This window comes from Kryptolebias marmoratus, linkage group LG2, assembly GCF_001649575.2.
Source record: "Kryptolebias marmoratus isolate JLee-2015 linkage group LG2, ASM164957v2, whole genome shotgun sequence".
Lineage (NCBI taxonomy): Eukaryota > Metazoa > Chordata > Actinopteri > Cyprinodontiformes > Rivulidae > Kryptolebias > Kryptolebias marmoratus.
The window spans coordinates 32,626,431-32,651,626 of NC_051431.1; the positions used below are offsets into that span (position 1 = coordinate 32,626,431).

A 25,196-nucleotide genomic window follows, 5' to 3' on the forward strand; every position below is an offset into this window, starting at 1 on the left:
GGAGGCAAAGAATGACAATGAACCAGCAGCGAAGTAGAGAATGTGACCGGGTATTAAAGGCAGAGGGTGATTAGTGGAAGTGGGCACAGGTGAGATGATTATGGAGCTAGAGGCAGGTGTAGATGGGTGAGAAAAGGGAAGAGAGAGAGAGTGTGACTGAGGAGAAGTGAATGGTGGCTGAGGCACAGGGAAGAGACAACTAAATAACAAACAATAAACTCGAACTGAAATATGAAGACAAAACATAATACAAAAACCTTACATCCTTACACACATTTGAGCTACTTCTATCAAACAACACAGTGGAGGGTGTCCACTCAGATGGGAGTCACTTAGTGGTCTGTTTTCTAGCTACGTGCTGGACATCGAACGGAAAATGTCTGCAATGTTTCTGCAGAAATCATGTGATATGATGAAGTGGCTTCCAGCACTGTGGCAATGTATTCTTTCTAGTTAATGCGGGACAGATTAGGAAACATGGGGGAAGAGTAAGAAGTGAAACACTTCCAAGTTCCTCTGTGCTGTTTTTAAAGGGTTTAATACAAAGGATGTTGCTGCCTGTCTTATCTTCTCATTGCTTGGGGTATTTTTTTGGTTTATTGAACCTGACTGCAGCTGAACTCGTAGTGTTTGTTTACTGAGGACACAGAGTAATAATAGCTTTAAAACACTGAGAATTATTGGAGGGCACACAGTATGCTTATTGCGCATTTGTTCTTGTTTACCCTCATGTAAGCCAGATGTCAATTTGTTCATGTACAAATATTTTTATATTGTGGGGAAATAATAGTAAAAAGGTTATTTATTTTACTTTCTGCTCATTCAGCCATTTTGAAGTAAGGCTCTACTTGTTGTAGATAGCTTTTTAAATGGACTCAATTTGGAGAAATAGTTTAAGTCAGACATGACTGATAGACTAATGGCTAGTTTGAATGTGGACAAGAGCAAAGTGGATTGCTGCCATTGTAAAATGACTCCATACTCCAAAATTTAAGAGTACGCTGTTTCTTTCTTTTGTTTTTTGTTTGTTTTTTTTAAACAAGCTTCTTCTTCATGGTTAACTTAACATTACATGGTTATTTCCATGGAAGTTTATGGTTATTTACAAGTACAAAGTGGCCATTAACTCATCAATACTGTCTGAGGGACCTCCGTTCCAAAGCAGATTTTTGCTTTCTACTGTACCTCAGATCTTCATTTCACAGCGATTCTTGCAAAAGTGTTTCTTTTACATTCAGTACTATGATACTCCTGTCTGAAGTACCTCTAGGCTGTAGCAGACGTGCTACAGGTAGCTCCTGCAGCAGCAATGTGCTCTTGCAAGTTCCCATAGATATGTAAATGTAAGACTCTGTAATGTGAACTTGAACTGTCGCCATCATATTTTGAAAATTGGAGTTGTTTTAGATTGGAGCAATCCCCTTTGGATTTAGCTGCATTCAGACTAGCAGGTAGCTTTTCATGTCAAACTTGTTGGTTAGTCATGTCAACCATAAATTTTATTTCTCTAAACCAGGGGTGGCCAATCCTGGTCCTTGAGGGCCACTATTCTGCATGTTCTACTTGTTTCCCTGCTCCAACACACCTGATTCAGAGGTTAAAACACCTCTTCATGTTCTACAGAAGCCTGTTAATCACCCATTGATTCAAATCAGGTGTGTTGGAGTAAAACAGGATAGTGGCACTCGAGGACCAGGGTTGCCTAACCCTTCTCTAAACTGAGGGAATTGAAACTGCTATCTACAACGGGTGAAATGTTGATTGTTCGTAACTTTTCCACACAACCCCATTTCAAAATAGCTGAACTATTCCTTTAGAGTAACTTGGGCAACTTTTTAATTTAATAGATTGACTCCAAATTCTTATTATCTTGTCTCATATTTAAAGATAATTTTGTCTGCCCTCTGTAGCTCCTTCCCATGGAGTTTGATCTGTTGTGCAGCAGCTGAATATTTCTACTTTTAGCACTTATTTTGATTTACTCAGTAATGTGATTGATAAGAAGGTACCCAATGATTTCCCAGCAGCCGCAATCAGGAAATAATCACTGATACCTTTGTGACATTGGCTGGTCCTACTGGAGAATAGTAAGTTATAAAATGCATGTTACCCACAGTGCATTGCTCTGTGTCTCAACTCCTGATTGCAGAAAAAAATACCTTTTGTTGCTATTTCTACTACATTTTTCTACATGTGTAAGGCTTTTACTTTAACTTTGCATGGAACAATTTGTCTTTAATCTCAGCTTACAGCCTGTTCAAACTCTCAGGTAATTACACATTGTAGCTGTAATCATAGGTAACAGTGTATGGTTACACAAATGTATAAATCCTCAAAAAATGTATTCATTACACTGATGCAAGTGAAATTAACAATTTAAATTATTCACAATACACCTAATTAGATATAAGGAAAATATTTTCATATGCATGAGCAATCAAAAGTATTCAAGTTAATTATATACACCAGCAGTGGCAAATTCAGCCCTGCAGCCTCACAAGAGTTGGTAGTTATCATAACTGAAACAATGCTGAAAATATGAATCTAAAAGCCAAAAACAAATCATGGCACAAGAATTCCCTTCTGATTTGTCAAGAATTGATTGAAAATGAACGTCATCAGATTTAGCGACCATTTATTATATATTAAATCTAAAATAAATACTAAATCAAGTGGCTAGTGAACCGTTCCTTGCAGAAATATTCATCTTTCTTGTAATCTAATGATTTTGATGGCGAACAACCTGGAATTTAATAGAATGTTTTATCTGAATAAATGCAATAATTTTCAAATAATACTCCAGGTAAATAAAGTGAAATGGGAGAAAATTTGCTTTGAAATAGTTTAAAAATATTAAAAAGAGGTGCATGCATCTAAATTCAGACCCTTTGCTTTGAAGTTCCACCCATTACTTTCAAAAACTACATATTTAAAAAAAATTGCAAAAGAAAGATCTGCCTGTGTGCAATCTAAGTGTCAAATAAACAAAATCTGTCAAATGATCCACATCTGTTGTATGAAGACGAATAAACTTTCCACACAGGTCAGGAACAAAGTTGTGGAGAAGTACAAATCAGGGTTGGGCTATAAAAAATATCATCCTGAACATTCCTACGAAGCACCAATAAGTCTGTCATTAGGAAATTTAAAGATGATTCCACCACATCAAACCTGCTAAGAGAAGGTTGTCCACCAAAACGTGAAGACCAGGTAAGGAGAGCATTAATGAGAGAAACATCCAGGAGGCTGAAAATAACCCTAATAGGGCTGGGCAGTTCTTATCTGTCCACTAGACCATTACAGACTGTACAGGACTGAACTTCATAAAGTAGTGTCCTGGAAAAGCCATTGCCTGAAGAGAAAAAAACCAAAACAAACTAGGCTGTTGAGAATTTCTTCTCTAAACGTGTGAAAGAAGGTGCTGTGGTCAGACTCAAACCCTTAGGACATCAAAGACGTCTGAGGCACTTCCCTACAGTGAAGCATGGTGCTCCTCATCCTCATACTGTGAGAATGAGAGAAAAAACTGAGAAACTGGTCAGAGTTAAAGGAAAGATGGATGGAGCAAAATACAGAGAAATTCTTTAGAGGAACCTGTTGGAGTCTTCAGATATTTGAAACTGGGAGAGAGATTCACTTTCCAGCAGGACAGTGACCCTAAACACACTGATGAAGCAACACACTACTATTTTTAAAGAAAAATGGTCCAGTCAAACCTCAGGCCTCAATCCAACTGAGAATCTCTGGTTTGATTTAAAGATTGTTGGACACCAGCAGCACCCATCCATGAAGGAGCTGCAGCAGTTTGATCATGAAGAATGGAGAAAAATTCCAGTGCTTAGATGGACCTGAAGAGGCTTAATGCTGGAACGTCTGTAAAACATGGCTCTACAAGTATTGACTTTTGAGGTCTGAGTACATGTGCACACATCTTTTAATTAAATATATATATTTAGAATTGTTTATAAGTAGCTATTTTCCCCATTTAATTTCATTAATTTAAAGTATTTTTTGTAATCAAATTAAAAATCTAATTAAATTGTATGTTATAAATCAATAAAATAGAAAGATTAATGAGCAGGATGCATACTTTTGCAAGTATTTGGTTTACTGTAAGGGTAAGGCTTAGTTCTGCTGCTGTCAGGGTTCAAGTTTGATTTGAGTTGGGCATTTGAAATACTGAAAGGATCAACTCGTAACTTGTTAAAGAAGCAAGTGAAAACCAAGTGGCTGCTGTTGCAAGAGTTGTCCAAAGTGTGGCAGTCATACTCTCTTTACAACAGCAGCACTCTGTGTGCAGGGAAAACCAAGAGTGTCAAACAGTTCTTTATGAAGGCTTTTTTAGATTACTACCTTCTGCAAATTGTAGCTCTGTATTGTTACTTTAGCAGGTAAAGATTGTGAGCATTTCGAAATGAATATCAGCAAGGTGGGAGAGCTCCCATTGGCGGTTGGGGTTGTTTAGTTTACAGCCCTACCTGAGTCAGTGTGTGTGTGTGTGTGTTTCCCCTCACTTACATGTAAGTAGTTGACAGTGTGTGCTCATTATAAAATTGAATGAGGTCATTAGACTTGGAGTTGACACCTTTGGGTATTAGTCACAGTTTGACATGCCTCAGCATCAGGATTTTTATGTTGGAATCTAAACTCAGTAGTTGTAGAACTCCTGGGTTGCAGGATGTGAACAGTCAGTTTCATAATGATTCTCTGTACAGGAGCATAATGGAGCTGCTGTATAAACTACTATGTTTTGTTGAAGTATTTCAGTTAAACATTTCCACTTTGTTAAAGTGAGCATAAAATACCAAATTGTTTGATCATAAATTGGAAATACCATCACTGACAAACTGATTGCATGTAGTGACAGTTTTAAGTATGTTTTTATTTTTTCCCCATTCTATCCCGACGAGAACATGAGTTCATTTGGTTGTGCTTTTGTTAATGGAGCAGCCGCACATTTTGTCTGTTTTGACAAAATATGCCAGCATGGTAAGAGCGCTGGAGATGAAGGCGACGAGGGCCGAGGTGATGTGAGGGGAATCTATTAACCTCATGTGACCAGCCAACCAGCCATGACAGATTGCCCTGTCGCTACTTTATCTCGCTCTTTGGGCAGTGTGTAGTTTCTATGTCTGTACACACTAATGTTTGTGATACCTTTTCTCTGTTCCACAGTAATGCATATCCTGAATGATCATTGTTTTAGAACTGATTTTGTTCTGGGATGTTAACTGCTTTATTGAGGCTTTCTGTTTTTTTGCTTGATTGGCTTCTTTTTCTGTACAAATATGTGTGTGTGTGACAGAGAGAGAGAGAGAACATGCACTTGTCTCTCACAACTCTGTGCATCAGTGACCTATGGGCTAATCCACCTTTTGCCAAAGAAGCTATTGTATTATTAACCTGACTTGATAATTATATTAATTTGAATCTGCTGGGCCTTCTTTTGTGGTGCTATCTCTGACATGCAGCTTTGTGAATGTGTGTTCAATCCGCACACCCCCCGAAGTGCTTCTGTCTGTCATCTCTCGTCTGTATTCAGTTCCCCCACACACAGATACGCACACTGTCTGCTGCCTTTGTTTTCAAACAGCTCACTTTGCTATATACTTTACTTTTTTCTCTTTCTATTTAAAAAGTGCTTTCTCCCACAGACTTTTTTTTTCCTAATTTCTTTTTTCTTTATATTATGTTTGTTCCTTTTCCCCTCAAGCTGTGTTTATACTTCAGTTGCATACTTTTGTTCTTTTTTTGCTCGTCCAAGATTATTTTTCACTTGAGCTTTTTCTACTGTGCGCTCTTCCAGAACTTTGAAGTAGTTCAATGATTCAGAGCCATCCTCTTCTTTTCTGTTTCCGAAATGTTCCTGGCTGGATGTCCAGTCTTCGTTCTAAAAAAAATATCACTGTTACCCAAAGATAGGCCACAGTTCTTTAGCTCTAATAATTTTTCTTCCTTTTGGCTTCCCTCCATCTTACACTCATTGTCAGGATTCTCTTCCTCCCTGTCAGTCTGTAGGTACTGGAAGGCAACAAGTCCAGCCTTCCCTGTCCCAGTCTGTGGCACTATCACCCCACAGCAGTGCTCTTGGCTTCTGTTTCTCCTCCTCTCCTAGTCTATCATTCATTTATCCATCTGTCCACCAACCAGATTCCCTCCTTTTGTTATTCACCTCCTATCGCTTCACAGCAGAGATTCCAGTCACTTTTGCCCACCCTACTCCTCTTTCCCATTTTATTCTCAAGGAAGGGGTCTAACAATGACAGCATCACAGGCCAAGACTTCAACAACATGTTCTTTTTTGCATAAAGAGCTGCAGTGATTCAATGGACATCTGTTTCACATCTGCTTCCCAGGGGTGACAAGCTTCACTCTTATGAGACAAATAGGGGTGGGACAAAATATTGTTGTTTGCTTTCATGTAAACAATGGCACCAAATTTTGATATATCAATTAATAAAAAGGTATACTAGACAGAGCTTTTTACTGCTGTAACATCATAAATTGCAGGTGGGTTGCTGAACACCTGAGTGAGGAAAAAAATGGAAGTTAACCAAATGAAGAGAAAAAAGTTGATATGAGGTTTGCTTTGGCTGATACCAGTATTTAGAAATCAGGGCTGCCAATGGCCAGTATACAACACCAGTTTTTTACTGTTATTATTTCTCATTTAACAAAATATAACGATAATTGCTTAACTTAAAACAATGTATATCTAACAACCCTTAGAAGTACTTGTACATGAAGAGCATTCTTGCTTTTAAAAATAAATTGCAGGCTTTAGTAATGTGGTTGGTACAACTGCTGCTACCTCTTCATTTTCCTACATAAGAATTTATTAAGTATATATAGACATAGCCAATTGTCAATTTTTTCATCTTTTTAAAATTAATTTATTTTTAATTTATTTTTTTAAAGTGAACAATATGAGCAATTAAAATTGGTCAGCCAAAACATCAATGTGTGTTTCTAAGATAGTTGCAGACATTAGGGAAGAGGAAGGTAAAGCTCCAGGATGCTCCGGGTCTGTAACTTATTAAGTTCAATGTTTTTACAGTTGAACAGACTGAAATGTACTTTCTTAACACTGGCTAACAATTGTATTGATTATTGCAGAATTGAAAAACTGTGATATTATCCATATTATGGACCACATATTTCATATTACCATTGAAATTTTAAGAAAAAAAATAGAAATATTTATCATTTTTAATGGATTGGCAGACACTTAGAGGCAGTTTATTGGAATTGATGGAGACTTCACATGTGGAGCCTCTAAAGTTGAAATTGATTTTAGAATTGTGACCAGATTACTCACACAGTTAGATATTGGCAGCTAGTCCTGATGTCAATTTATAACTTTAAAGTCTTTAGTTCAACTGACTTTCTAAATAAAGGGAATATCTTTTTGGGGTACTTTACTACATTTTCCAATAAAGGTGTTTACTGTAAAATGTGTCTTGGACTTATAAAACATAATAGCCTTTTATATATTTATTTATTTGTTTTTGAGAGCTTCTAAGGGAACTACATTAAAAGACTGCATATTCAGCCCAACTTTTTATGAAAATATACAATAATCACAATACATTTAAACAATTTTGCATCAAAATTGAATGATGTAAGATTGTTCTCTACAATAACTGATTTGAAACAACAAACAAATAAACCAAACCTGTTATTGTGTTGTAACACATTGCATTCTGTGTTGCCATCATCATGTCACAAAAGGTCGAGATAAGATGGCTAAGATGTCAACTTGTAGCAAATCTGTTTAAAATTGATGCTGTTCTGGAGGATTAACACATTTGACATTTGGTACTTTCTGTTTGCCCGTTGTTTTTTGTATCCACTCAGCCTCTCTCGGAGTTAACTCCATCTGTTTAGTGGTAACCTGTCAGGATACCAAGCTCAAAGGACGAATACTGAGAAGGAAAATTTCTGTCTGTCAAATACCTCTTTACAGAGAGTCTGGTTTCAGACATTAGTGGATGATGGTAAAGAGAATGTATATTTGAAATACATTTAGATGTAAAGGATATGCAGAGTGGCTTATTGTACTATGACATTAAATTGAAACAGACTGTGTTCCAGGTCATGCACATTATTTTGTTGCCCACCTATGCCCACATTGTGCTTTGCTTCCAATGTGGCAACTGCCCCCCCATTTAGATTTAACCTAATAGAGTCCACTTTTGAAGTGAAGACTGGCAGATTTGTAACAGTTTTAAAATAATTATTTCTGACTGTTGTGACTTTTAGGCCTAGACATTAGCTTTTGATATTTTCTGTTTGAGGAGAGCTTGTACAGTTTTTCAAGTAAAGCTCTAGTGCCCTTGACCCAGGTTGGAGATCCTCACCATTCTCCAGTTGCCAAAAGTAACGTGGTAAGTTTGATGTAAAAAAAAAATGATGCAGCTAAGATTGTTAAACTCATCTGTTACAAAAAAAAGTAATACTAACAAGTAGCTGCAAATTTGAAGTTGCCAAAATGACTATTAGAAACATTGAAAATCGGAAATGACAAATCAGACACCAGCCTTAGAGTAAGTGGGGCATAGAATACTGAGGGGAAAATGTGATAAACACTTCTCAAAATCAAAGAGAAAATCAAGCTCTCCAGAAATGCAGACTACGTATGAAGTGTTGGAAGAAAAGGGAAGGCTGGAGACTGACAATGGAATGATAGAAGAAAGAGAAAGAGGCGAGGTTTTGTGTGTGTTTTTGGACACAGAGGCCTTGTTAGTTATTGATCCCATTTAATAATCCTTAACCACAGTCTACTCCCCGGAGAGCACTTAACTTTCCTCCACCTTCTCTCCCTCCCTCTCCTCTTCTTACAAACCATCTCTCCCTCACTTTCCCCCACCTTTTATTTGCCTCCTTTTCCTTAGCTGCTACTTTTTGTGTCTCTGTATCTTCCTCATCCCTGGTGAGCCATCACTACACTGTAAAAGTGCCTGCAAGGTCAAGGAGAAGTGAGTCTAAAGACCAATCCTAAATCTAAGCAGTGAAGAGTGTATTTCTGAGCTGCTTCATTTGTTTGGATGGTGTCAGTTCAGTTGTTTCTGAGAGGCTTAAGCTCATTCAAAGAAGAAAGGTCCAAATACACACTAAGGTAATGTAAGGATCCACATATTCACACAGTTTCTGTTCACGCCTTTTTATTTATTTTTAAATTTTTTTTATTTTTAAGCCTATTTTAAGAGTTTTGACTCTGGCTGTGCTTACAAAAATAGTTTTGTCTCCACAGGCATGGTACAAAGTAATCATCTTTTCAGGTTCTTTAGCTGAGATAATACATTTGTACCATACACTTGCATTTAACAATAGTTATGATTATACTGCACCTTAACACAACCGCCACTTTCACTTCAGCATTTTTTAAATTAAAAAGTAACATTTTCACTGTATATGAATAGTTAACCCAAACATCATATTGAAAAGGATGGTCAGTGTTGGCCTTCAGACTTAATAGTTTTAATAAAAAGCCCAAGTTAGAAGTTTTGAAATCAAAAAAACATTTATGAAAGATATGTACTATTTTTTGGAGTTTGATGTATTTAGAGGCTACAAAATAGATTGCTGCTAACAATCTCTCTTTTGTGCCTCCATTTACTTATTTTCACCATTTTAACTACTGTCAACATTTTGCTCTTTAAGTGTACAAAATGAAAGCGTGGGCTGTACAGAACATGTTTATTACATTTAATACACAAAATCATTCCCAGATATTGAGATTTCACCTGATCAGTTCTGCCTGTTTTGAGCTCATTTCAGAATGAGCGGTTTTAGGGCAGCATCACTATTATGCAAATAAGCTGCTGTTGGCCACACCCCTTCCCCCTCCCAAAATAAATACCCAACCCCCCACTAACACACTATATCAGGGGTCTCCAATCCTGGTCCTCGAGGGCCACTATCCTGCATGTTTTCCTTGTTTCCCTGCTCCAACACACCTGATTCAGAGGTTAAATCACCTCTTCATGTTCTGCAGAAGCCTGTTAATCACCCACTGATTCAGATCAGGTGTGTTGGAGCAGAGAAACAAGTAAAACATGCAGGATGGTGGCCCTGAGGACCAGGATTGGAGACCACTGCACTATATTAAAAAACAAAAACTAACTGAATGATTAAATGCTGCGGATCTGACGCACATTTGTATCATTATTAATTCAAACTCTGAGGATTCTGACTTCGGGACAGGGGCACTTAGTGGTTCCAAACCGACATTTGTCAAGTAGGAGACCAGCAGTAAGTTGGTTCGAAACCTGACTGGTAGTGGGTCAGGACAGCAGCAATATAGACACACGTTCTATATTGCAGCCAACAACAAAACGTGTTCCTGTTTTTGAAACAGGTCGTTTTGCAGACACCAGAAAACATTTACTTTTTCCCCAAAAATGCCCAGGTGGTTTTGTTTTTGCTTTTGGACTGCATACGTGCATAATCTGCTAATGGTTCCACAAAATGTCATATAATAACACAATTCTTTTAAATATACTAGCTTTTTAATTACACCGGGTCAATAATTTGGTGATTTTACAGTGCAAACTGAAAACATGGAGAGAAATGAGTTTTTTCTGCATTCATGAGGCTTGGATTAAGATTCTCAATTAACAGGAGCTACTTACTTTCCCTGATACAATAGAATGCTTGAATTTAGTGGTCAAGTCTTATTCTTACTTTAGATACACGGTTTCACTCAGTTTTATTCGTGGTATAGAAAAAAGTTTTTGTTACATTACATTTTGTTACATTTGTGTCACAAAAAGACAGAAATATTTATTAGTTTAACTTCAACGCAATTGTGAAAGCACTTCATATACCCTGAGGTTGGTTTTGTAGAATCCTCAGAGAAATTACAACAAGCCCAAGAGCCACATACAACTTATTGGGCAGGGTTGCCAACAGAAAGTACAGAGAAATGTGGCTGCACATCTTAGGCTTACAATGTTACATTTTAATGAATCACAAAACTTTGGTGAGACACCATGATCTCCTGTGTCCATCATCCTTTGACTAAATCTAAAACAGCACATCAGCACAACAACCTCAAATGAACCGTAAAGCCAAGTGGTGAGGAGTGGGAAGTTTGGGCTGGGATTATTACAGTCATTGAGTTGACCATAAACTCCTGTATACCAAGGTTACTTTAGAGCAGGCCTATTCAACAAGTGGTAGCAAGCCAGATACAGCCCTTTAAAATGTATATTTGGCCCCCACAAAACTGCCAGAATCTCCAACTGGTTTGTCTGAATATATTGCTAAAATATGCTAAACATATCAGAACTACTTCCATAGATTGAGCATCATATTAAGCTACTAGACAGGAAACAGACAATCTTTGGTAAATCATGGCAGAGAAGGGTGAGGGGGGATAAACCTGAGAACCTGTAAGCATCCATCTCACCTACACTAAAGTCAGTAAAGCTTCAGTTCAGACAGAAGACAACAGCAAATGTTGCTTTAGCTAAGCTCACTACAAGTGTCAAGATGTTTCTTTCACAGCCAAAAAGATGCAAAGTAGATTTGGAAAACTGAGTATTTCGAAGCGACTGAAAAGTCTTTTTGTGCACTTTGCTAACAGCGACTAGTGTTTAATGAAAGTATTGCTGTCATTAAAAAATACAGTATGAAAAGAGTACAAGTCAAAACAGCCTTTTTGCAAGTTTTTATTAGAAGAATTCAGATGTGTTCACATCTTTTCATCAAGTCTGTGATAACCATCTGTCTGATAACAAGACTTTTGGGCCATCTAAAAGGACAGTGATCCAAAGCAGAGCAACAGTTGTACGACAGAATGAAAGAATCAAGGTGTTTGTAACAGCCCTGTCAGAGACCTTAACTTGGGGTGCAACCTGAAAAAGCCATTCATAAAAAAATGATAACGCATCTCAATAAACCCGAGAAGTGTTATAAAAAAACAGATGGACAAAATTCTTCTAAGACTACATGATAAACCGATAAAGTAATATAGAATACATGTCAGGTTTTTGTTGCCAGAATTCAATTTATTTCAGTTCAATTCAATTCAATAGCATTAATATGCAATATAAAATCATCTCAGAACTAACAAATCCAAACCATGCATTTAATACAGTTCAGTCAAACCTGTCAGTTTGTTGATGTACGCAGTATTTCTGCATTTTGGCTTTGCTGAAAGAATATTGATTATTTGGCCTTATAAGTACATTGCATGATATGGTACTTACATGGGGTGATGATTAAAATGACAAAGCACATAATTATTTTTTATTCTCTTTTTTTGTAAAACTTCTTAATTGAAAGAGGGTATACTTTTTTTTAACCATACCTTTAGATCCAGATTTTAGAGAAGCTGTTGTGCTGACAAATAACCAATTATTGAAGCAAAAATTACACAACAGAAACAGCTATTGTAACGGGTATCGACCATTGTTCATTTATTCTGGAGACACAAATGGACACATAATGGTGCAGTGAGCATGACAGTTATGTTAGCCATAAGCCAGGGCCCTCTCAGTAATTAGCTTTGATCACATTTGAGCCTTTATTGGACATTTTGTTGGACCATTAGGCTAAATGATTTTGAATTGTTATGTTAGGACTGATGAGGACTGACCTTGTCCTCCTATAGCAGAGAAAGCACATTTTGCAATGGGTGACTTTTTGTATGTTTTCATACATTCTAAACAACATGCATGAAACCTACCTCTGGTGTCAGCACTTCATTTTTCATCCCATTTAAAAAATCACGCATAATTAAACCATAATGTTCGACCGACGCACAGGTGAATTATCAGAAGCACGAACACAAGATGATTGATTAAAATCTGAATACGTATGAATACACAATCGAGGGCATGAATAAAAATGATAAACAAATGAACTGAAGGATGGAGCAGACCGAGAAGAGTGAGAACAATCTCTGTAGGCTCATTGTAGTCACTGAGCTGTATTTCCTCCTCTTTTCTAAACAAGCTCCTTTAATCTGTCACTTGCTCCCTCTCACTTTTGTTCTTGCCTTTATTTCAGGAGCAGAGCTCATTTAAACTGGATGATCTGATCAATAATTACCATCCACACACACACACACCCAAAGTCACATATACGCAATTCTCCCTTTGGGAGGAAACACACAGCTTATAAAAAAACAAAAAACAAAATTATAAAACACAGAATGTATATTGTTTGTTCTATTACTCAACACAATGACAACCCCGCTCATACATTTGCATCCTCAAACATGCACACACACTCATCCCATTTGTCATCACTGTCGCCCAAATGCAGTCTGTTTTTTTAAAGCCAGTTTGAAAATGTCAAGCCTTTTAAGATTTATTTTGCTCTTGCTGCATGTCAAAGAAATTAATAATCAATTTCTAAGTTTTGACCCACATCATCACTCACTTTTGTTGCTCATTCACATATTTATAACATTTGACAAACACATGGAGACACTGCCTTGCACACGTTTACCTATCAGATCACTGAACAGGTGTCATAGTGTTATGAATATGTCAGAGGCACTGATTCACTTTCTCCTACACACAAATGCACATACAAAACAAAACTAAACTTGCGTTCTTTGAAGAAATGTAGATCTCTTGCTGCCTTTCATGCCAGAGTTTAAAACTAAGATCATCTTGATGAGAAATGACAGAGTTGTAGCTGTTTTGGTCAGTCGTTGTAAATGACGTTTTGTGCAGTCTCGTGCGATATTGTGATATGTGTTCGGGCTCGGAGTATTCATTGAGCCACTACCACACAATTAAAATCAGGGAAAGCTTGTGCATCCGTAGGCTACTACATGAGTTTACTTTATTTGGGGCAGCCATACTTAAACGCTAATACATTAACCACAAACAATTTATGCCAAACCCTTACTTTAACCCTCAATTCATTTTAACCGTACTTAAGACGTGCAAGCTGTGTAGTTCCACACAGGCCAAGATGATTGAAACGACCAATCCTGACTACTTGCAAGGCGGGACTTAATAGCTAATTTTTGTGTGACGTGAAGAAGGTACCAAGCTGTGAGTGGATGTTAGCATAAGCTAATGTCTGTGTAACTAGGACACAAAAAAACAATTTACAGTTTTAGGCAAAACTGTTGGCTTCATCCTACTTTACAAAGCTTGGATAACGCTAAAAGTACCCACCATCAGGACATAATGGACTCTATCTGGATGAATGAATCACCCACTGCTGAAGGGGAAAGAATGAATGTTTTTGACCATGTTTGAGTGAGTATGTGCCTGTGTGCTCATTTGCCTCTTTCATTAGCAAAATATCTTGTATACTAATGGATGCTTTTTAATAAAACTTTCAGGAAGTAATCACTGGATAAACAATTAAACCTGGCTGACTTTTGAGTCAACCCAATTCAACATGGCCACTATAGGTAATCAAATTAACCAGCACAAAATTGTTATAACTACGTCAATTTCAGGGTTTGACAAAAACAGCAAGGACTTCATTTCTTCTCATCGTAAATTTATTTTAGTTTCAAACTCAGGCTTGAAAAAGCTGGCAGACTGTATGTATTACTTCAAGGAATGCTAGTCTTTAAATTAATTTTAAAACATTTATAGGCCTATATGTGTTTATTATTGTGCATCCCAAAAATGTACACTTCTAACACGTACTTTTGAGTTTTTAGGTGAATAACTGCTGTAGTACGACTTGAACTTCTTAGCAGGACTTTAGTTTACTTGTGTTGTTGTAAAAACCTGTGCATTTTGTATGTGTGAGAGAGGACTAACTGCCTGGTGGGCTCCATATAAAATAATAGGGTTCTCAGACATTTGGATTGAGTGAACAATACTTAATAGGGCCATAATAATAAGTATTAAAATCAGTGGACCTGAAAGTAAACGTGATGAGTGTATTAATTATGAAGGGGGGCGGGGAAAGAGAGCGGTCACTGGTCCAGGCTGAAGGGACTGTGGTAGAGAAGCAACAAAAGAGCTCAAAAATCTCAGGATGAAGGAGGTGGAAGTGATGCAGGAAGAGAGCAGATGGATTTCTTTGTGTGTGAAAGACAGAATTGACCCACAAAGAAAGATTGAGATGGATCAGGAGAGGGAGAACGACTTTGCACCAATTCTCATCTTCCTAGCAGTGTTGTATTGAGAAAAGGTGGGGGGCAGACCATAATCACACACACCCTGCTGTTTTTTTTTAATTTTTTTTGTACTCTCATCTTTCTTTTTTTATGTGTAGTGCATGTGCACACACAAACACACACACATTCAGTGTAGTGGGCCCTATATTCCAAGATCTCATTATTAAGCACACAGACAGAGAAATAATCACTTCCTGCTTGTGTTCCTTCATTGAACACAGGCACGTTTTGCCCACAGAGCCAGTGAGTTTAAAATGACACACAGCCTGATTTATTTTGATATTTTGGTGTATATCTAATGAAATAAAAGCATTTTTAGGTGGAAAGTTATAGTTGTTTTGATAGGTCTTTATTTCCCAATTTATTCATATGCTCTTCTCTATTAACACTACAAGTGAGCAAGCTTTGACGCATTAAAAGCCCTTTGGAGGTAATAACAGTGTGCTTAACCACAAGTTGGCATAAGCTGAACACCGGTAGCTAAATTCAAGAAGAAAAAATAAATCCTTAACCCTTTTTGAATTTTTGTGGTAATTTTTTCAAAACCATCACTCAGGGAGATCTACTTTGTTTGTTTGAGAAATTGTTATGAAGATTTATGGACATTAATTTGCTTCTAAAAGTTGTTGAATTGAAAAGGGCAGTGTTTATAAGTTAATTTGTGAAAAGTCCTCCGAAGTAGAAGTGTGGATAAACTTGTTTGTACCCTTTTGTTAAAGATGCCCCCCGCCCACAAAGGTCATTGAAATAACATGAAAAGGACAAAAGTATTAAAAAGAAAAAAAAATAATGATAGTCATTGCTTTTGACCTTTTGATTCAAAAAATTGTTTTGAAAAATAAATCAAGGAAACTGGCCTTTACAAAAAGAACGACATACCTAGAAAAAAGTTGACAATAATTTGACCATAGAGACATGATAGACTAAGATGTGTTCTGTAATTAGCATTACATACGTCTCCAACCTTGTAAGCAGTCAGTGGGCCTATTTCAACATCTTAAAGGTAAAGACTATAAGACCATCTCCAGGAAGCTTGATGTTCCTGTCACTTTAGCCATACCTGTCACTAAGGTCCACAGTACTGTAACCAGCCTTTCTGGACATGACCACAAGTGGAAAATTCATGAGAAATTGAAGAGATAGATAATATGAATGCTAACCAAAGAGCTTAGAGCAATTTCTAAAAAAAAAAAAAAGAAGTAAACTCTACGCCCATGGTATGATAGTGTTAGATCACACTGTCCTCTTTGTGCCAAAGTGGACCTAATGGAGGATGACTGAGGACGACACCAAATCATACAAAAGCAAGACTGGAATTTGTCAAAAACACATATTGATAAGCCATAAAATATGAGACAAAATTGGAGCCTTTTGGCAACAAGTCCCATGAACTCTATGTTCACAGACCAAAAAGTGAAACATACAAAGAGAACTGGGGCTGCTTTGCTGTAGTCTTGAATCTGTTCAGGGTACAATTAAATTTCATTCTGGAGCAAAATGTGCTGCCCAGTGTTGGAAAGCTTGGTCTCAGTTGCAGGTCATGGATCCCCCAACAGAATAATGACCCAAAACACACAGCTACAAACACCCAAGAATGGCTAAAAAAACAAAACATTGGGCTATCCTGAAGTGACCTCTGAGCCCTGACCTCAACCCTGTTGAACATCTGTGGAAGGAGCTGAAACCGGCAGTCTGGAGAAAGAACCCTACAAACCTGAGACAGATGGTGACATAATGATTGTTTTATGGACTCATAGGTAGGCACAACCACCGAGACAGAAGCAGATTTAAGTCTTTATTTTGAAATGTTCACGTATGGGAAGAGGGATCCAGAACTGTTTTGTGGAACCGGGACCAAGGAAAGCAAGTCAGAGTAGAGTCGTCAGTAGAGCCCAGAGGGGGGCGCTGGGGAGTTGAGATGCATTTCTTTCATGTTGATTGGAGGTGGAGGGTGGACAGGCAGTAAAAGAGCTATGCACTGGTGGTTCTGTGGTTCATCCAGGTGAGCTGAAGAAGGAGCAGTGAAGGATTGGTCGGCAGACTGACCTCTGAGCGTGGACGTTGTGGAATAAGTCATAAAGGTGAGTTCTTTCCGCGGAGAAAAGCACTCTGGGTTCGAAACCATCTGGTGTCTGCCTGAGGAAATCTGCTCCTTTTTAAAGCCACCACTGATTAGAGGTAATGGGTCCCAGCTGACACCAATCCAGCCTGTCACCCTGAGAGAAGAAAGGTGAAAAACAAGCACCGACACACTGCCACACCACCCACCTCCTGCACATAGTACTGCAACCTAAGAGATGGAGAAGTTTGTTCATAAGGAGTGGGACAAAATACCCGTGGACAAGTGGAGAAGTCTGAGAGAGTAACAAAAATTGCTCGAATGCAGACAATATTAAGCTAAGGATGTCATCTTTTTTGTCAAGGCCAGTTTCATTATTACTATATATATATATATATATATATATATATATATATATATATAAAATGTGTGTCTGTGTATATGTATGTATATGAGCAGAATCAAGCTTGGTTATAAGTTTATGGGGAAAGATATCGTATTTTCCACACTATAGGGCGCACTGGATGATAAGACGCACTGCCAATAAATGATTCATTTTCGAATTTTTGTCATATATAAAGCGCACCGGACCATAAGGCGCATCGTTGTGCACCTCCCAATTTTTGTAATTTCTTGCGGACCGCTCGCGTCGCGCTGCATTCAAAATGGACGACTTTGGTGCTCTAGCGGAGCTGGTTTGCCTGTATCAGCATTTATATGATCCCTCTGTGAGAGATCACAAAGATAATCAAACGGTTCAAAACTCATGGAAGGATACTGCACCGACGTAAGTGTTAAGTATAAACGCCTACACTGCTCGCTCAGGTCCGTGTGCCGTACGCAGAGCCCTGTTTGACACTACAAAGCACGACTATAACTAAGCTTTAATGCAGCAAGCAGTGCGGCTTTGTAGTTTACCAAAGTCATACTAAAACATTACAACTTCTTACATATATAAGGCGCTCTGGATTATAAGGCACACTGTCGTTTTTTTGAGAAAATTGAAGGCATTTAAGTGCGCCTTATAGTCCTGAAAATAGGGTATATCTTATACATTAAAGCTGTATTCATATTTTCAAAGCATTACAGGTCCAGTATATGCTGACACTATTGTGTAATTCTTTACATCATCTTTGCATTACAAAATTATTTACTTTTAGTTTTTATGGAAAATCACAAGTGCTAAAAGTAGTGGCAGCAGCTAGCTGTAGCATTTCTAGTGCCATCTGGGTCACTTCCAACAAGAATATCCAAGTAATTTCTACAGGAATAACTATGTAATGTGAACTGACAGTGGTATAAAAAATTATTAAGAAGCTTTCAAATAAACCGCTATACATTTTGTTTATATTGAACTTGTTTAAAGATGGCAGCAATCAGCTTTGTTCTCGGTCCCACTCAGTCTAGCCATTAGATTTTCAATCCACTTGGATTCAGACTATTACTGCAAACTGACGTTCAAAGAACTATCTACAGTACAACAGGTAATGTAATTGTTCCATCTCAGCTCAATAAGTCTAATCTGTCTCTTTAAGTGAAGGAACATGGACAGCATCGTGGTGCTGTGGTGAGCAACAGTTTGCCTTTACAACAAGGCCTTAGATTTTGACCCTTTCTGTTTGGACTTTGTATATTCTCCTTGTGGATCTGTAGTCCAGAAACATGCGTGTTAGATTAATTATTGATTCTAATTAACTTTGGGAGTTAGTGTGTGCATCTCTGTGGTGTTTCCAGGGTGTATCCCACCTCTTGCCTATTGACTGTAGGATAGGCATTTGCTTCATGTTACCCTGAATAGGATAAAGGACAGAATATGAGTGACTGAGTGAGTGGAAGAAGTTAGTGTGGAATCATGAATTGGAGGAAAATAGACTTCTGTGATGCCTTGATATTGTAGGCAAGGTCCATAGTACTTAAAAAACCAATAAGTTTTTGTCTTGGATTTTATTTTTTCACCATAAATTTTAAAATGAATTGAGACTTTGCAGAAAGATTCATTATCATCATAAAATAACTTCATCAAATTTACTGTCTATTGGTTGAGAAATGAGAAAAATTTCCAAAATTTTTAGTGTCCACCTGGTTATTTCCTGTAGGGGTAATGACTGCCATCCCCCCTGCTCCTTTATGTGACATGGAGCCCCATATCATTGACGACTGTGGAAATGTGCTGCTTTTCTTTCTTCAGTCATCTGTATGTGTTGTATTGGGCCTTCACCAAACTAAACGTTCAGCTTTATCTTCTTGTCCAAAGCAGATTTGTGATTTTTCACTTAATCTCACTTTCATTCAGTATTTAAGTCTTTAACTTGGTTGTGAATTACAACTGTCTACATTTTGCAAGTATATTTGACAAAAAAAAAAAAAAAATATATATATATATATATATGTGTCTGACATCATGCAAAACAAATTTCCTTAAGTTCTGCAGGTTGATTTTTTATTTTGATGTCTCCCTGCATAAATGCTTAAAAATGTTTGTTGTTGCATAGAAGAACAAGAAACAAAGCAAAAAATGAACATACCAAAATTGTAAGTAAGAACTTAAAGGCCTAGCATTTCTTGAAGGATACATATCTGCCACTGCCTTTCATGTCAGAGTTTAAGACTTTTTTTGGTTATTTTATGCTGAGAAATGACAGCATTCTCATGTAATCATGAGATGTCACACTCCGAGTATGTGTTGTGAATGACTCCCAGTTACAGCTACACCAGATTTTAACACAATTTATGTAAGACAGACTGAATTATTGCTATTTTTGTTCTAAGGTGTGTTGACTGTAACGGCCATCCTGAATTAGGTTGGCTCCAAAAGTTAATCACTTGTAGATGTACATACAGTGAATGAGTCCTAAAAGTTAAAATTTTGTTCAGTGGGTCAGGAGATATTTTGCTAATAGACATACACAGACGCAGACAAAAACTTAATTGTCTACTTTTGACAGTGAGCGAATAAAAAAATCTCTACCTTTTGTAAAGTACTGTCACTCAAAGGAACATTTTTAAAGGAATTTTGGTTTTTGGCTTTCTGCACCAAGAAACATGTAATTTTTGCACTTACAAATGAAAAGATATTGACTAAGTAATAACTTGAGCACATGAGGGTTAATCTATTTTTTCCTTTCTTCTGTAAATTGTTACAGTCTCCTTCTTCAAAGGGATTACAGTTTCCTGAGAGATATCAACGTCTGTTATCCTTTCGTCATCATCGGAGTTTATTCCTCAACGCTCTCCGCTGCAATGAGCAATCTCATCGGAGCCTCCCGCATCCTCTACGCCTTGGCAAAGGATGACTTATTTGGTAGGTAACACAATGATTCTCTGCATTGGAGCGATTGCCTTGAAAACTGCAGTCAGACGGCTTTATGTCACTGGTGCTATTCCACTGCCATGACATGAGAAGTTCCTCGGTGTATACAAGTGAAATGTAAAATCTGTTTCCCACAAAGTCTGGCTTCTGACTTGTAGAAATCTGAAGACTGAAGTCTCTAGACATCTAGGATAAGTGTGTAGCTGTATAACTTTTAACTTCGTAGGACTTGTCCACACATAATTATTTTTTTCAATTTTTTCACAAACAATCTTTTTATTTGTTGTTTATGAAAAACGTTTTTTGTAAACACAGCACTGTTTCTAGAAATGTTTTCATTCACCTAGAAATGCAGAAATCACCTAAACGCTGTAGTGACTTTGGCAGGCATGAAAAACATCGAAAACAGGACAGACATGGAGCATGTGCATAAAGCTTCCACATTGGGTGCAAACTGTAAGCACTACAAGAAGAAAACATGAGGATGGTAAACACAAGAGCAACAAATTGAATCATTGTTGTTGACTGATGACAAAGTGGAAGTTTTACTTTGTATCTTGTTAACCTACAAGACCACAAAAGTGCAGGACAGTGTTGACTGGGAGTCGTGTCCAATACACGGTTCTTAAAACACCATGTCTGTGTGGACGCAAGGCTGAAACAACAAAAGATGTTCTCATTTGGAGTTTTTAGCACAAACTTTTCTCTATGAAAGACATTCACATATAAGATACAGTACTTGTGTGTTTTTCTTTTCTTCTCTGTGTGAATTTTTGCTGCCTGCAGTTTTATCTTTATTATTGACAGCGAGCACCTTTTCATCCCATCTTCTCATCCTTTGTCAAGCCTGCTGCAAATTGATTTGTCCTGGTTCCTTTTGTCCATTTAGCTGATCCTGGGTGTGTTTAGAGGAAATAAATTGCTGTATTACCAGAGCTCTGTAGGGTGATCAAAAAGAGCTGAGCAGATGACTCAACTAAAAGCTGTCTGCTCACTAACAGCCAAAGGGTTAACATAAATTAGATTAATCTGTTTAATTAGGAGTCAGCAACTGTGAAACCATAAATGTGGAATGTTCTTGTGGGGGAGCGGCGGGAGTTCGTGAAGTGGTTACTGTGACCACACTTTATAAGCATTTGTGTGTGTTCTTGTCATTCATGCATGCTGCTCGCTGTTTAACCTTGCCACTGTCCTATACGAACTGACTGATGGATGTGTCTGCTTCCCAACACACACCAACACACTCAAAGGAGTTAGCTTCCCACACATCTCCATCTCTTTCGTCTCTATAGCTTGCTAATCTCCATCTCCTTCACTCCTGTCCTGCCTTTCTCCATCTCTCTCCTCAGCTGCATTGATTTGACTTAAAAGTCTCACTTATTTAATTCCAGTTTTTTATCAGGTGTGAAATTTACTCTCAAGCTTAGTCTTCCCTGCACCATCTGCCACCTCAGCTCCCCACCTTTGGAGCAGGGTTTTTAGTTTTTTTGTGGCTGATTGTGGCCTTTGGATCCCGTTCAGACCTGGCACTAAAATCCCTTCTTAGCTATTTGCATTTGGATAGCACTAAATACAAGTGAGAACAGCCTCATTGTGCACTGAAAACAGTTTCAGCTAGAGAAATTGCAATATCTGGGAAAATGACTTTGCTGAAGAAGCTGAAATTAGTTGTTAAAGCTAAAAACAAGCAGATTACTAGCTTAAATCGAATGGAAGCAAAAATGGTAACTAAAAGCCAAATAACGGAAAATACTAGCTAAAAGTATCAAAAGGTTAGCTAAAAGTAACAAAGGGCTTGCTAAACATTTCAAAAGGCTATCTAGAAGCTAAAATTAGCAAAATGATAAAAAGTAAAAGTAGCACAAGAAGACCAAAACAGCAAGTGTGTTGAAGTCGATTTCAAAGAGAACAATGTTTTTGAAGGAATTGTAGAGAAATCAGTGTTTTTTATGTGGAAATATTTATTAAAACAATTTAAATATTTAAAAAGTTGTAAAAACCCAAAGTCATAGGTCCTATTTTCTCAATAAGCTGAATGTTTTTATAGATGAATGATTACAACAGCATAACATGTAAAGGCGTATTGCCAGAACATTCGAAAAAGAAAAACAGGAAAACAATAGTACGGTTGTGGATGCTGAGTCAGTAATCAAACCATCTGGACTCCCTTTTATCTGCATACATTTGGTAGTCTGAGCACCTTCTGTCCTGAACCCTATGGTAGGACCTCCTGCATCTAAGTGGCAATTATTCCCTGGAAGGGAAAGAAAGTCCACTCAGCTGCCTTCTGATTGAGGAGAATTAAACAGTCATCCTTGGCAATATTCTGAAGATGCAGCATTTTTTTGTATATTTTGTTTTGTATTTTGGGGCTAAATGTTTTAATGAACTGTTATCCAAATCCTTCTCAAAAAAGTAAATTAATGAAACTGAATTTTAATAATCAGAGAGGATTTCAGGATGCAGTAAGGTGAGTTCTTCTTTAGTTTGTTGTTGGTTTTAGAGCTGATTGGACTAGCTGTAGTCACTATAAGCTATAATCACTTTAAATGGCTGTTTGGATTTGACATTGAAATGTTCCAGTAAGACTTTTAAGGCTGACAGGAAATTTCCTAAAACCAATTCTGATATCTGAATCTGGCTCCACTGAGTCGGCCTTGGAAGGCTGGCTATCTCAAAATTCTGGATGTTATGTAAACTCCTTAAAATAAAAGTTTAGTTTATGTTAGTATAATTATATCTTAGTTTGATTTTTCTTTAGTTTACTTTAGTATGGCTTAGTCAGTTTTATGATGCCTTTGCCTATTTGAACTTATTTTAGTCTGTACTTTTCCTATCTTAGCTCATGTTTTAGATATGTTTAGATTTAACTTTATATTGTTGTGTGGGCTTTCATGTTAGATATGTTTATGTTTCATGATTTCAGTTAGATTCATGATTTCATTTAGATTATCCCGGCTGGATATTGTTGTGTGTTTTGACTTTGTATTTTTGTGTAAAATGTTGCAAAGCACTTTGTATTGCCTTGTTGCTGAACAAGTGCTATATAAATAAATTTGACTTGACTTGACTTAATGGTATGTGTTGATTACAGGACAACAGTCCGAGCAGTGTTATTTAGCATTATAATCACCTAATTGTCAAGGGTCAGTGTAAAAATAATGTAGTTCAGATGTCTGAATGTATTGTAATATTTAAACATGGCTGCGTGGCTATATTTGTATACAGAATGAGGAACTGACATCCAATCACAAAGACATTTTGGGATACACATTAAACTACAAGGTGTGCATGCGCTCAATCAGATCTGTCCACCTGCAATTGAGTTTCCAAGATGGTCTGAACATGCTTTTAGACTTTCAGTCATGCACTGTTTGTTGCACTCAGCCACAGAAAGAACAGCTTCTCATGGTCATAAGAGGAAATGTCAAACTTGAAGGTGTTTGAGGGATGAGATGTGTGTAGGAGACTGTCTTCCAGTGAACCAAGCAGCACTCTGACTTATAAAGTCTGTTTTTACCAACTGTGGATCTTTCTTAAAACCAGACATAGAGTTAATTACATGAATTTGTTTAAATGTCAGACACATTAAATCTGGAAACAATGTGGTTTTATAAATGGACAAATTAAATATTCCCTTACTTCCAGGTTTGGCTTTCATCATTTTATTATTTCTCAACTCTTTTTATGTTAGTGTTTGAAACTATAGAACATCAGACAGATGTTACCTGATCAGTAAGTTTTCAAGATTACATTTTATTCACTTTATCCTTAAGTTTTTGAACTTTGAACTTATCTTACCTCTGATGTCTTTGGTTTTCAGGTATGCATGACAGAAAATCCCAAAATCTTTGCCAAAAATACCTAAGGTTTATTGCATCTTATTATAGTCTGTTTTTGGCCTGAATTACTTGAAAATAATTCAGTCAGTTACATTTAATTGAATAAGTTTTTGCTTTTTAAACAAAACATAATTTATCCAATTTTTTTTTAAATTACAAAATTTCAAACATATAACACTGACTCTGTCATTGTTACAACTTTTAGTTAAGGAGGTAACTGTAATGACAAAGTTTTTCATCTGATTTGAAACTTTTCTTTCTGTTCAGTGGTGTAGGTTTACAAGATTGTTTAAAAGATATAAACAGTTTTTATGCTTGTCTCTTTTGTTGTTGTTTTTTATTTAGAGACGTCTTCTGTACTTCATCTCTTTTTATCCCTTCAGGTACGGTGCTGTCTCTAGCTAAGAGGACATCCCACAGTGGCAACCCCTGGGTCTCTGTGCTCATCTCCTGGTTTCTTGTGCAGGTTAGTGGAGATGCATACATTTGAATTGGGACTTTCTAAAAGTTCTTTACATTGCATTAACGCAGACACTTCTATACAAAGTGACTTCTAAGTGAGGAACATGTGGACAGAGAACATTAGGAGACTTCAGAACAGTCACTTTATCTTCTGTGTTACAACCACTTTATAAAAAAGCAACAGTACTTACAGCAGCTGTTAAAGGAATAAAAGAAATGAAAATGAAAACAGTATTTCCTGAATGAATACATATCACTTGTTGCCTCACATACCAAAGATTTAAACAAAAATCTCATGTGATCTGATCACAATATGTGATCAGAATATGTGCTGGGGATGAGTAGCAGCTACTACCACACCAATGTTTAGCCTAATATCTGTAAAACGGACTGAACTGTCCAGGGCTTGATGAA

General features: G+C 37.2%; 1 protein-coding gene across 1 annotated transcript in view; it reads left to right on the plus strand.

Moving 5' to 3' along the window:
- zgc:153039 (uncharacterized protein LOC767698 homolog) overlaps nt 1-25,196 on the plus strand; it is a 109,582-nt gene that overhangs the window by 31,083 nt on the left and 53,303 nt on the right. The window contains exons 7-8 of the mRNA XM_037979613.1: nt 20,312-20,469; nt 24,704-24,786. Of these exons, the coding sequence (XP_037835541.1) occupies nt 20,312-20,469; nt 24,704-24,786 (241 nt within the window). The remainder of the gene's footprint in view (nt 1-20,311; nt 20,470-24,703; nt 24,787-25,196) is intronic.